Consider the following 14,723-nt stretch of genomic DNA (forward strand, 5'->3'; position numbering starts at 1 on the left):
TGTTTGAGACAAGAATCATCAATGGATGCTTCAACAATTGGTGGGGAACATGTGGTCATGTGGTATTGTAGTATAACTCCTCGGATCTCTTATTAATTCAAAGGGAGGGGAGATATCTGTAATATTTTTTTAATATCCTTTTTTTTTCCTTTTTCTCCCCAAAGCTCCCCGGTATATAGTTGTATCTTCTTAGTTGTGGGTCCTTCTAGTTTGTGGCACGTGGGACGCTGCCTCAGAGTGGCTCGAGGAGCGGCGCCATGTCTGCGCCCAGGATTCGAACTGACGAAACACTGGGCTGCCTGCAGCGGAGCTCGCGAACTTAACCACTGGGCCCCGGGGCCGGCCTCAGGAGATACCTTTAAAGTGGAGAAAACTGTTGAACACCAGCTTACCAAGTGATGAAATTTAGGATCATTAATAATGGGACAAACATCGTGGCTCTTGATGTGATGCACTGAAAAGGACATAGCGTCATCTGGCTCTACTCCTACTAGTGTGTTTAACTTCAGTCTGATCATGAGGAAGCAGACAAAATTGAGGGCCATTCTGCAACATAAATGGCCTGGGCTTTTAAAAAATGTCAGTAATTAAAGGTAAAAACCAAAACAAAAAAGGCAAGGGAACCCTTCTAGATTAAAGGAAACCAAAGAGACTTGATCACTAAATGCTGTGTGTGATCCTGGATGGGATCCTGGACTTCCCCACTACTGCAGTCCAAAGGCTTCTAAAGACATTATCAGCACAATGGGAGAAATTTGAATCTGAACTGTATAAGATAATGTTAAATGTCCTGAGTGTAATACTTATGTGGGGGTTGTGTAACACAACACCTGTGTTCTTAGGAGATGCACACTGAAGATGAAGTGTCATGGTGCCAGCAACTGCTCTCAAATGATTTGGGGGAAAAAAGAAAAAGTTATATAGGGAGAGAGAAAAAGAGAGTGATAAGGCAAATGTGGCAAAATGTTAACTGGTGAACCTGGGAGGTGAAGGGTATGTGGATGTCCTCTAACCTCTTCTCTGTGACTTTTCTGAATGTTTGAAAATTTTCAAATAAAAACAATTACATATCCTATTTTTGTTCTTTTGGCAGTTGCGCCTGTTAACCTAAAAATAAAGAGCCGAAATGAGAGGCAGTGAGATGTTTATTTTGGGATCAAAGAATTGCAATTCAAGGAGCACAGATTCAGGTAGAAACCCAAATACTGTCCTAATTACAGGAGAGGGGCTTAGGGTTTTTATGGGGAAAAGGGAGGATGAGAGGAGCTGTATTAAAGAAGAGTTCATTTGTGCTAGATAAGGTAAGGCTAGCTTTGTACTTCAGAGATTGGCTTGCGGTATGATCATCAGGCAAAAGGCCAGACTTATTTGGTTAATGATTGGTCATCAGCAAAATCCAGTTTCATCAGTCCTTACAAACAGGATATTCTTGTCCTTACTCACTTCTTGGAATGTTGGTGGTTTGGTCCAGTTTGGAAGATAAAGAAAACAAGTGTTGCAAGGCAATTCCTCTGCAATGGCTGCTCTGGCTCTGTTTTAATATGGCTCCACTCACGTCATCTTTCACACACCTAATTCATCACTTCATGTTTGTTCATCCTGATTGCTTTTTAAAATTTATTAGTATCTATATTTCCTCCTAAGGTGGCAACTGTTTAGTGGATGAAAATAATCCATAACCAATCTATAAATGAAAATTTGGGAGAGAGTTTATTCTGAGCTAAAATGTGAGGACCGTGAAGTGGGGTGTGCAGAGTGGTTATATACCCCCAAAGAGGATGTTTCACATATGACTGAAATGTCCCTTTTACAATAGTTGCGAGACTGCTCAGTCAGCACAGCGATTGATGGACACAGCAGGGTGGCAGGTCTGTTGTCTCGAGCTGGGTGGTCACAGATAAGCTGGATGGTCACAGGCAGGCGCAGCAGTCAGTTCCTAGCCTAAGGAAAGATGCTTGTCCTTAAGGAAATGCCAATGTGGGGGGAAGTTGCACCTTTATCTTAAGGCCGTTTGTTCTTGCCATAGGAAATGTTTAAAGCAGATATACGATGCATGCTCAATCGCCATGTCAGGCCTTTTTGGAAACTCAAAGTCAGGCCGAATTAGGTTTACACCAAATGACTTCCTCATATATTCCAATATATCCTATTGCTTGCCATTTCTACTTGTCAGTTTCAACTTACCCTCATGCCCAGTTAACTCATCCTACTGCCTCCCTCCCCCATACACACATGCACACACACATGCTATCATGGAAATTTTCTAGAACATATATAATTTAAATTTGGGGTTATTTTGAAAACATTATCTCCTTTTATTTTTCTTTCATGACTCTCTCCCCTTTCCTCCCCCATATCTCTTGCAGCACTGCCTGACTTTTTTCATTATTTAAGGACTTCATTCAAAGGTGTTTTCAATGTGGGTCTTTGTGTGGCAAACATTCTGTGCCCTTGGATACAGGGAATTTTCTATGACTTTCTCCTATTTGAAAGATAATTTGGCTGAATATAAAATTCTACAAAGTTATTTTTCCTCAATATTTTTAAACTACTATTCCACTGTCTTCTAGCATCCAATGTAGCTGTTTGATATCCATCTCATTGTCATTTCTTTGGAGGTGATCTGCTCTTTCTCTCTGGAAGCTTTTAGACTTTTCTCTTTGTCATTATTCTCAAATTTTATTGTTATTACTAGGAATGGATTTTTCCTGATCTCTGTTCTCTGCCCCTTTATGAGCCCTTTCGAATAAGGTTATTTAGGGGAAATTTATCTCCACTATTTCCTCAAATATCTTCTCTGCTGCATTTTTACTTTTCTCTACATTTGGAACTATTGCCCAGGCATTGGTATTTCTATATTTATCATCCACATTTCTAAGCTTTTCTTTCATATTTTATATTTTTTGTGTTTTCCTACTGTGAGACTTCCACAATCTTGTGTCCACAAATTCTTTCTTCAACTATATTCATTCTATTTCACTTACTCTGTTTTCACTTATTAGATGTTTTTATTTCAACTATTTTATTTTTCATGTCTAATATTTTCACTTACTTCTTTTTTATGATTTCTTGTTCTTATTTCATGTTGCTAATATCTTCTTTTAATAATGCCTTGTCTCCTACTTAAAGAACATCTTTAGATTCCAGGTCTTTCTGTTCCAGAGCTTTTGTTTCAGATGGTATGTGTGGCTCGGTGTATATGTGTCATCCTTAGCTATCTGGTTATTTGGTTTGTGAGCTCATTTTCCCTTCAGGCATCAACTAGCATGCCTGCTACTATGCATTGGGGGAGGGTTAAAGCCAATTAGAATTGGCCTTAACTATATATTGGAATCAGAGATTTAAAGATGAGAATCCAGGAACCACAGAACCCTTCATGAAAACTGACGCCATTCCACCAGTCAGTCTTCTGCCTGAGATTTTCTCTTTTAAACCTTTAGGAAGAAATAACAACATAATCCACAATCCTGGTGATTTGGTTGGGAGCATGGTGGAGTGAATGCCTGTGTCTATTTTCATGAACTTTCCCCTGTCTCCCAGTGAGGGTTTTGTGTTGCTAATATTGACAGACACTGCCATGGGCACTGTTATTACCTACTTCTGTGCTGAAGGGTCGGAGAGAGATGACTGTCTGTCTTAAGGCAACTTGAGGGAGAGACAGAAACGGAAGGTAAAAAGTTCTCCTCCAAGCTAGTTCTCCCTGCTGCCCAAGGCCATGGCCACCCCTCCCCACTCCACACCAATTCTAGTAGTCTTGTCTAGGGGAGATTCCCTAATTTTTCCTCGGTTTTAGGAATCCATGCTTCTCTTGTGCGTTGACTGTTTTTTCAGGGTTGATCTTGGAAGACGCAGTCAGTGGCCTGAGCTAGTGAGCCATCTGAGCAGAGATCCCCTCAGGGTCTTCAACTATAAAATGGGCATAACTGTTACCTCACAGAATTGTTGTGGGTTTTGCATATTTTATGTCAGTGTCTAGAACAAAATGTTTGAAAAGTATTGGGTTTTTTATTTTCAAAAGGCCTCAATTCCAAACTTTTATCCTCAAGGAGGGGGAGTATGCAGACATGCCAATTGGCTAATTTCATCAGCATTTTTAGCACTGCAACAGTGCTCTTTGCTGATTATGTCAGGACTCCAAGTGCTGAGCTCCCAGTGAGGGTGTTTAGCTGTTTTTCTTACAAAAACATGTTGGCATGCATAGAAATCAACCCAAAGCCTCATGAAATCAGAGTTGAATTGTTTTATTTCTAGTTCTAAATTTTCTCTAAAAATCTTGCTATTCAAAGTGATCTGCAGATCAGCAGCTTTAACACGACCAGGGAGCCTACTAGACATGTGAAAACTTGGACATGCTCTACACTCACTGAATCAGAATCTGCACTTTCACAAGATCTCACGTGATACATTTGCATGGTCAAGTTTAAGAAGTGCAGGATGCATCCTCAGCCAGCCTTCCAATAAAACTATACTCTTGTTTAATGCGTTATAGTGTAAAAAGTTGCTTTACCTAGATGATTTCATTTAAATTTACCATTCTATTTTTACCCCAGCCACAATGTAAAATTACTTATATTCTTTTTAATGATGAGTTTAAACTGAGGTCCAGGACGGTGACAAAAATCCTGTAGTTAGAGCAAGGTTAAACTCCGCACTTCAGTCTCAGTGAGTACTGTGATACTTTCTAATTACTAGTAGCGTGCTGAACATATCATTAGTATGCATGGTGATTTTAGGTAATAATTATGCTTTATTCTCTTCTCATATGTATTAGAGGAATATATAACGAACAAACCAAGCCTGGCATTTCAGTTATTCTTGCTTAGGAAGGTTTTTTAAAAAGTGAATTCAGGTGCAGTGTAGACATGACTAAAGTTATGAGTGGGCCCTACATGCTTGAGGTTTAAGGAACACTTCACTGCTTTATACTATAGATGCCATTTCTCTTTCATTTACAGCAATGTCAAGAGTGGCAATTTTTATTGAGTAATTTTTATTTACTAGCAACATCCTGTGCAACGTGTTGGTACAAGAGAAAAGTAAAAGTTCTTTCACGATTATTTCCCTGAACAGTATTAGTATGCCAAAGGTATTTTCCCTAATCCAGCTTTATGACTTACTACAAACAGAAATGAGGCAATGGGTATACTCAAACCTATTACAAAAGGTTAGGAGCCATCTTAAATGTTTGTTGATAGAAATTGCAAACACAGTATTTAAAATAGGACTTTCAAATGTCCACTGTGAAATCAGTATAGATCTCCTCTTCATAAAGAGAAATGTGAAATAATAATTATACACTCTCATTGTCCAACCTTGATGAAAGGGAAACCAAAATTTCCAATTTGATGTGGTCAAGGAGTCTTGTAGAGAGAAGGGTCTCAAAGACTTAACAATATGTTACTCAGCTGTCCTACTAGCATTTTTTGGTCTGTGCTGATAAGAAAGGGAAGGATAAATATTTACAAGCCAGGTTGCTAAACTAAGAGCTTTAATTAACAAGGCTCCAGCAAGGGCCCATGCAAAGATAACAATGAGATTGCACTCTGTTCTCTAACCTCAATGGCAGGTTCTCTAACTTCTCTGTTTTCAGAGCCTATATGTAAACACATAAGGGCTCTCAGATAGCAAGTTGTTTTGCCAAAGAACCTCTTTACACATCTGGAGTATAACCTCTTAAACTCAAGACTTGTTTTAAAACCATGACTTATAAAATGTTTATATTGGATTGCATGAAGTCATAACATGTTGAATGCAGGAAATAGTTTATAAATCTGGCCTGTTACTAGGTTGTGAGGTCATTCTCTCTTTTTTTTTTTTTTCCTAATTGGTTCTTTCTTTTTTGTCCTACCAAAACTATACATGCTTTTGATATTTCGGGGTCGGGGTAGGGGGTGGGTAAGAAAAGTTTAGTTTGTTTGCCCTCCATAGTTGCTTCCACCAAGAGCCTCTGGCCTTTTCTCATCCAAATTCAACATAAAGATGTTTCTCCCATGTCACTACTATGACTGCAACACAAAGCCAAGATGTCACCATTTTTCTGTTTATTTTTTGCTTCACAGACTTACTTCTAAGCTCCTCTGCTGAGGCAGGGGAGAACAGGACACTCAATTATTTTTGTGTGGTGTTGTTACCTCACCTTGATGGGATGCAGTTTATGGGTCTATAAAATGAATGACCTGCACCATTTGCTCACTAAGATCCTTTTTTGCTCTAAGCCATAATACTCCAAACAGGATTAGAGGATTTTATACTTTTGGCACTTAAAAGAATACTACTCTCACTTGGTGTGTAGACTGTATCAAATGCTGAGTGAAACATAAAACAAGAGGACAATCCTACAATGAAAGGAGACACTCACGTCCACCCATGACTCAGTGCATGGAGGAGTCAAATGCGCTATGGGCGTCTCTGTAAACATAATGAGGAACATATGCCCTACAACTAGGGCATCTGTATTTCTTACCAGTGAAAAAAAATCCCTGAACTGTACAAACAGTTCCATAATAGAGCCTATTTGAGAAAAAGTACAATCAAGCATGTGACAATCTATCAAACCTGACATACAAAAAAAGCATTTGATTGGAGAAACATTTCTGAAGAAATTCACAGCATTTTATTCGTTAGTCCATTTCGCTCACTAATCTGCCATATTGTTTCTGGCACCATTAATATTATCCTCATTATTTCTCTTTGAAGAGGACCATTGCTTCTAAAAAATCTGGGTTGGAGTTCCATGATGTTTAACTCTATGATCAAAAATCTTTTTCTTTACCAAAAAGCAACCCCTTAATCATAAGAGAAACAGAGGGAAAGACCGACATTAATTTGCAGAAATTGATCTCCACCAGAAACAATTCATTAGTCCGTAATCTTTTGTTGTTGTGCTTTTACTTGGGGCCTTTCTTTGGAGGAAAGGGCTGTTTCTGACAAATGCTTGCTTAAAACAAATAATATGCCCTACTGTATCATGGAAGGAAAATAAGGTCTAGTGCCTAGAGAACAAGAAGGTAGTCCTCCAGGAAAGAAGCCCTAATGGCTTCTAGAGGTGACAGAGTCATTCTACCAGGGTCAGGGGACACAGTCAATGACCCTCCTGCCCCTACCAGTCAGTCATAAGGTACAACCAGGTGAATAGGAGTAGTAGTAACTAGCTGGATAAGCCATGGGCTAGAATCTTTAGAAAAGGAATGTTTGTATTTGAGTAAGCCAGAGCTGGAGGGAGACATCTAGAGAGCCTGGAGAAAGTGACCCAGAATAGGAAAGTGCGAAAGACACAGGTTTCCTATCAGGGGACCCACAGAATGGTGAGACTACAGTCAAAAGCAGTCCTGTGCTTTTCTTTGAGGGTGCACTGAATGGGTTCTAAACTTTTCACACACAAATTGGAATGATACTCAACAAGTGGAAAGTGAAATCAGAGTTTCCCTCCTTTGTTCAATAAACACTGACAGAATACCTGTGTGCAAGGCAACGGGACAGGTGCTAAAAGAAAAATAAAGCTGTCTAAGATGTGGTCCTGACTTGAAGGAGCAATCTAGTGGTGGCCATTAGACCCCTGCACACTACAGAGCACTGTCTCCGTGGGGCCATGTGGCGGCCAGGATCACTTCTGGCTGGAAGGATCAGGAAGGCATTCCCCAGTCCTCTCCTCCTGGTTCTCAGCAGGTCCTCTTTGCCTCTATGTAATCGCTCAGCCTGCCCCATTCCAGGCACTTGTTTATTTTCCTTATCTTTCTTGGTTGTGTGAGAAATAGAAGTTTGCAAGAATAAGATCTTGATTCACAGGTGCCTAGTAAAGCATGTGGAATTGATGTGTTGTGGAAGTATCACTCTATCTTGTTCCAGAAAGGTGGAAAAGATTGTGCAAAAGGAGAACAAAGATGGTGCTGGTAAGGGTAAGGTGTTTTAATCAGAAGGTGGGAGCAAAGGTATGCCAACAGGCAAATTTAGTGCCTGGCTTAAACCAGACGATAGGGAGAGCACCAACACAGCCAAGGACCTCAAGAAGGTAGCTAGAAGTCCTCTGCCAAACAGGTCAGTCTGCAGAATTGGAAAGTTAAAGTCTTTTCCTATTATCTGCTCAAGCTCAACCAGAATGTATGAAAGAATAATGAATAACTAGAGGGTCTTAACTTTCTAGAAAGTAGAAAGTTTGAGAAAAACACAGCACCCCTTAAAAAAGGTGGGGTTGAATATCAAAGGGAAGAGAAAGCTTTTGGATATCTTCTTTAAGTTTGTTTTTGGTGTTTTGGTCTGTAAGCAATCAAGATGGAGAGAGATGCTATCCCAAAGAGGAACGTCTGTAAGAACCAGAGTAGTTGAGCTCGACCATCTGTGATGCCTTTAGACCTAAAAAAAGAAAAAGAAAAGTTTAACCACCAGAATTTTAATGTTGTGGTTTCATAGGAGTTATTATCTTCTATTTTTTAAAAAACTTATTCCTTCTACCGACTTTCACTGGGTTTATTTTGCCATTTTCCTCCAGCTTCTTAACTTGAATACTTAGTTCATTTATTTTCATTTTTCTTGTGCATTTAGGAAGGTACACTCACTCTTCCCTGAGAAGCAGTCTGGCTACTGCCTAGGGCATGGTGTTATAGAACTGCTTCCCACGTGATTCTGATGAGGGGATAGGGTCAAAAAGCACTGATATGGCTTCAGAGCAAGTGTTTTGAAGATAGACCAGATGTAACTGGCCAATTACCAGCTGTGACCTTGGGCAAGTCACTCACTCTCTCTCAGAATCAGTTTCCTTGTCTGAAAAACAGGAATAATGTATTTATCTCACCAAAGTTTTGAGATGATTTATAAGATAATATACACAAAGTGCTTAGTAAAGGGCCTGGCACATAGTAATAATAAACACCTGTTTATACAGTCATTCAAACCAAACGGCTTAAAACAAAGCTTAAAAGAAAATATCCCAAAAGAAGTAAATGGCTTGCTACAGTCTCATTTGTATATAATTAAGTCTCATGTGGATGAATTTTAATTTAAAACAAAATTTAAAAACAATCTATGTAAAAATGATATAATTTTCCACACTAACAGATTAAATGGGAAAAATCACATGATCATCTTAATAAAAGCAGAAGAAGCATTTGATAAATTTCCACATCCATTCTTAACACAAGTTCTCAGCAAACATAGAAATGGAATAGAACGTCTTCATTCTGATAGAAGAAATCTACATAATTCTAGAAAAAACATGATGCAAAATGTTGAAAGCTTTCCCTTTGATCAGGAACAAGGCAAGGATGCCTACTATCACCACTTCTGGTCAACACTGTGCTGGAGGTAGTGGGCAGGGCAATAAGGGAAGAAACAGGAATAAAAGGTATATAAAATTGAAAAGAAGAAATAAAACTGTCTTTACTTCTGGACACAATTGTGTACCTAGAAAATTAAAAAGAATCTATAGATGAACTATTATAATTAATAAGTGAATTTAGCAAGGTCACTGGGTGTAAGGTCAACAGATAAAAATCGACTATATTCATACATTCTACCACCAAACAATAAAAAAATGATATACCAAAGTGGGCCGGGATGTATGAGACATTTATGTTTATGCAGTACTATTTATAACAGTAAAAAAACCAGAGACTTAAAAGTCCATCATGAGGGAGATTTGTTAAATACATTAAGGCATATACATAGAATAGAATACTATGCACTAATAAAATGAATAAAGTAAATTTATAGGTCTAGACATGGAAAAATAGGCATGTACGACACAAGAAAAAAGTTATGGAAGAGTTTATATTTATATGTACACATATTATGGTGTCTATAAAGTAGAACATAGAGTCCAATCTTATCTCTGGTTAAAAGGAATTCACCAACTGTCCTACACAAATGTCCTGCATGTCTTCATATATTGATTCATTCACTTACACTTGCTCATTAATTCATTATTCAGAAGGAATATTTATTCTGATTTATAGTGACCAATGATACACTGCAACATGTTAGACCATAAACAAATGATTTCATGAACAAAATAGTGGTGACCTAACCTCTCTATGCCTGTTCTCCCTCCACCCTTCAAAGAACGGCATGGCAGGATGTTAAATTTGATTCTTTCTGTTTTCATTACAGGTTTCAAATGCCAACGACAAAATAGGTGTCAAGTACTCCAACACTGTCAGTGGACAGTGTCAGTGTGGCTGGACCACACACCTCCAAGCTGAGGTTTCACCGAGAGGCTGAAGAGGCCAGTGGAAAGAGGTGCTAGTGCTGTGGCATTTCCTATCACAAATCAAGCCCAAAGAACAGCTTCAATAGAACCAACTGGAGAGCTTGACACAAGTCCCCTGCAATTTGGGGGAAGGGATTTATATTTGATTCAAAAGATTAAAGGCTGGTAGGCAATTAAAGTGCATGCACTGGGAACCGCATGCACTTGCAGATTTTATCCCACTGGAGGGATAAGGAAGCTATTATCGTGAGCCATACAGATCTTGTGGAAGGGCGCTGGCAACGGGTGGGCCTAAAGACCTAACTGAACGGCAGAAAAATTCTCAATAAAAGGGAAATTCCCCCCTAATCATAGTTCCTGAGAGGAAACTGTGACTGGCATGCTGGAGGAGGCACCTGAAGGAATCATCGTGGGAACTGCACAAAGGAGATCCCCAGTGATGGGTGGTTTTTCAAAGATCCACCAGGGACCCTCTGGAGAGAAAGAGCCAACACTGGGTATGCAACATCCACAGCACCTCACTGCTGATCACAAGGCACACTGTGCCCTGTTTCCCCTAACTGCTCCTACCAGCCCAAGGGGCACAAGCAGCTGTTGCTAGTGAATATGGCAAAAAGGTGGAATAAGAGAAGGCACTAACTACACTGTTTTCCCCACAACAGGCTCTTGATCCCCAGCTGGATGAGAAGAGCTATTTTGAATTAGATAAAAGTTTATAGTTTTAATAAATAGACTGTACTAGACTGGATAATATCAGATAGTGACTGGAAAATCTATAGTGCTGCTTCTGATTTCATGCAGGGCTGGGAGGGAGGCAGAAAATAATCCACAGAATGAGTTTACTTGGAGAGGAGTGAGAAAAAATAAAGTTTCTTTCTGCTCCTCTCCCAAAAACTCCAGCTTGTTTAATAAACCAGAAGATAATCTATTTAAAGCACTTAGTGGTGTCTGGCATAGGGTGCACCCAATAAATATTATTTCTATTATTAAAAAGTAGTGGTAATAAAGTATCTTATTTTCCACTTTTAGAGGTAATACAACAATAACACAGGTGGCAGTTAATCTTGACCAGAAACAAAGTTAACTGCAAAGCAGTCTGGCATTACTATAGCCATCTCTTTCATTACATTATACTTTCTGTATATGCTTACATAAGTACAAATGTAAAGAGAATCTTTTCTATTACTGTCACATAGTATTGACTTACACTGACATCTGTTGAGTAGGGTTTAGTCAAGGGGCTTTTAACTTGCATTGCAACCCAGAATTATCTGCGAAGCTTGAAAAAATAACAAATTCTCATGCCCGAAGTCAGGCCTACCAGGTTAGGATCTCTGGGTCTGGAAACCAGATATGTAGACATAAGCATTTTGAAAAAGCTCGTCAGGTGATTCTGTTGTGAAACTAGAATGGGGCATCATCAGCCTAAGTCAATAATTTAGCCCCTCTTCAAACTAGAAGGTAGCCTCCTAATCTTTTGTTCTAGTTGGGGCTATACAGAGAATTTTAAAAAAAATACAAAAATCATCAAATTAAGTAATGAAATAATTGATTAGCTAACACAAATGAAATGAATTCATTAATTAAATGTTTACTGAATACTCCCTCTAAGCTAGGCTCAGTATTAGGTGTGGGGATTCAACTCTACCCTGAGAGTGCTCTCAGCCTACAAATGCATGAATTATTTAAATGTGGCTACTCTCAACTTAGATACCAAGAGAAAAGCGACAAAGACCTATTAAAAACACTTACTTGCATAATACCACGGCACACAAGGACTCTCCCACGTGAATCAGCCAGGCAAGCCAATACCTGAAACAAAAGTCAGCCTAGTTTAAGGTGATGGTTATCACAGAAACCTCAAAAAGAAAGGTGCTTTAACGTGAACTAGCACTACTCTTAAATATCTAAAGGCAACTGCAGGCCTTCCTGGCGTACAGTGAGACCGGAGCTGCAGTGTCCACACCCCATTTCCGCAGCTGTCCTTACCCATTACGCAGGAGGGCGTGATGATGGTCCACCAAGTACTGAGTGAAGGGGCCCAGGGGCCCTAGGTTCTGATAAGGAATACTCTGAGGCCAGAAGACAACCCACTGAAAAAGAACCAGAGGCACACAATACCTATTAGGTCACTTAAATCAGCAAATGTTCCCTTTTGAGAGAGGCTAGGAAATAATTCTGATTCCACAAGAACAACTATAGACCAAAGAAACTCTGAATTAAGTCACCTGGGCTTCCACTCTCTACTTCTATTTTCTAAACACTATTCTAGTGGGAGATTTATGCTCAGGAAACTATATGGTTATCAGACTCAATGTCCAAGTTGGATGACTTCTTAATGAACTCCACCAAAAACATTATTTTATACAGTTTATTAACACATTTTAAGAGTTTATGTGCCCTGGCTAGCTTTTTTACTGCAGAAACCATGCCTTGAGCCAAACGCCTGTGGGTTTTTTTGGTGAGGAAGATTGGCCCTGAGTTCAAATCTGTCGTCAATCTTCCTTTGTGCTTGAGGAAGACTGGCACTGAGCTAACATCCATGCCAATCGTCCTCTACTTTGTATATGGTATGCTGCCACAGCATCGCTGATGAGTGGTGTGTAGGTCCTCGCCTGGGATCTGGGCCAGAGAACTTCTAGGCTGCCAAGTGGAGGGCACTAACTTAACCACTATGCCACCGGGCCGGCCCCCGAAACCCCAGTTTAATTTAAAATCCCTTTCTCTTCTTTCACTTTTTCTACCTCTAAAATTGGGAATGATCCTGCACAAAGTTGGAAAATAAGTGAGATCAGGTTTGTGAAGTGCTAATAGCAACTACTTAATCACATAAGCTTTTTGTAATCTCATCAGCTTTCCCTCAGTCTCTGTGTTGTAATCTCTGCCAGCTTAGGCTTTTCTGAGAACAATTATGTGCCAACAGGCCCAAAATTTATTGTCCCATTCAGATCTCAGCCAGGAGCAGTACTGCCTCTCCTATCATGTTGTTACACATCCAAAATATAAATAAAGCATGAAAAATCACTGCATCCTCCAAAAGCAAGGGGACTAGAAGGAGCAGCACCTGCCAGTTCCAAAATATCCCAATTTGAAGTCCCCAAAGCTTTCCTCCATCTGTATTCTAACTAGTCAGAGATGCAGAATCACAGAACAGAAATGCACCTTCAAGAGTTTTCAGTTCAATACCTCCATTTTACGTATGGGGAAATCAGGACAAAGGTGGTCAGATTCGTCAATAATCAACACTGTGGACACGACAAACACACTTCTTTTACTTTTTTCCTTTTCTTTTTTTATTGCAGTAACACTGATTTATAACATTATATAAATTTCAAGCGTACATCGTCATATATTTCGATTTCTGTGTAGCTTACATCATGTTCACCACCCAAAGACTAATTTCAATTCATCACCACACACATGGACAAACACACTTCTAATCCCCAATCACCACAATCTCCTGAGCAATATCCAAATAGCTTTGCCTTCCTTCAAAATTATACCAACTTAGTCCACAACCTACTTTTCCAGGCATCTATCCCATTATCCTTTAAAGGAACTCAAGACAAAAGTCGCTCCTCTTCTAGTAGAGATCCTCAGTCTTCTTGATTCCATATCTATGCCATACATTTTTATCCTTTCTATCCCTTCTTAACAACTATCCTACCCATCCCTTAGGTCTATTCCCATTTTCCAAGCAATTCTAACTGCCTCAAGCATTCTGCGTCGGAAGCCCTATCCTGACTTGGCAGGCCTACGGGAGTCTGCCAACTTGGATTCCCCCTCCGTCAGCTCTCCTCACACTCAGTTTAGTCTAGCAACCGTGGATGTGCGAGGACGCAAAGGCATGAACACTCTTAAAGCAGAAACCGTCCAAAGAGCCAACCTAACTTCCGCTTACGCCAGTAACCTAGGCAACCACCGGGCATGCAAGCGCAAGACCTCCCTTCCACAACTTCCCCGTCCCCCTCCCCCCCGCTGTACGAGGGCCTGGCAGGCCAAAATAGATGCCCCGTCCCGCCCTATACCTCACGGCAAAATATCCCAGCCCCACGACCGTGACCAGCGAGGGCAAGGCTCTGGACGTACGGAAATAGGCCGTAGCAGCTCTGCTGCCCTCTGACTTCGCCACCACCATCTTGAAAGAGCTAGACGCTGAGTCATGGGGTGGGAAGCCGTCCCCGCCCCCATAGAGGGAAAGCCTGAATAGCCGGTTTCTCAGGACCTCGAGCCGGCGACGGGCAGGGGCAGAGGAGTGCGCCTGCGTCTTCTTGTCGGCCTGCACCCCTTTCACTTGGCTCAAAGCGCCTGAGAGCCAGAATGTGCCTGCGCGGACTCTCCTCGCCCGCAGGCGTGGATCTTACGCTAGGCCGTTGCCCTTACGGTGTAATAGCCAAAGGAGAAGGTGATGACGGTGAGCCAGAACAGACTGCTCCTCTGGAAGTACGCCTCGTCGCCGGCGGCCTTCCCCATCGTTGCAGCACATCCCCGGAAGGCGCTGCCGGGGCACACTGCTCCGCTG

The 14,723-nt window shown here is 40.6% G+C and overlaps 1 protein-coding gene and 1 long non-coding RNA gene across 3 annotated transcripts in view; one reads left to right on the top strand and one right to left on the bottom strand.

The window, feature by feature from the left end:
- The window catches only part of LOC139042333 (uncharacterized), a 26,657-nt gene extending 15,463 nt beyond the window's left edge, over window positions 1-11,194 (top strand). The window contains exon 2 of the long non-coding RNA XR_011498951.1: window positions 10,102-11,194. This is a non-coding gene — a long non-coding RNA (uncharacterized lncRNA). The remainder of the gene's footprint in view (window positions 1-10,101) is intronic.
- LOC139042331 (transmembrane protein 254-like) lies at window positions 6,744-14,689 on the bottom strand. 2 transcript variants are annotated; one of them, XM_070500265.1, is made up of 4 exons: window positions 14,585-14,689; window positions 12,191-12,294; window positions 11,954-12,013; window positions 6,744-8,349 (listed from the first exon to the last, which is right to left on the bottom strand). In XM_070500265.1, the coding sequence occupies exons 1-4, from the start codon at window positions 14,672-14,674 to the stop codon at window positions 8,229-8,231; spliced, it is 375 nt and encodes a 124-aa protein (XP_070356366.1). In that variant the 5' UTR covers window positions 14,675-14,689; the 3' UTR covers window positions 6,744-8,228. The 2 variants fall into 2 exon arrangements, with proteins under 2 accessions (XP_070356366.1, XP_070356365.1); XM_070500264.1 differs by lacking the exon at window positions 14,585-14,689 and adding an exon at window positions 14,291-14,428.
- Window positions 14,690-14,723: the final 34 nt, after the last annotated feature.

The sequence above is a fragment of the Equus asinus genome, chromosome 28 (assembly GCF_041296235.1).
Source record: "Equus asinus isolate D_3611 breed Donkey chromosome 28, EquAss-T2T_v2, whole genome shotgun sequence".
NCBI classification, from domain to species: Eukaryota; Metazoa; Chordata; class Mammalia; order Perissodactyla; family Equidae; genus Equus; species Equus asinus.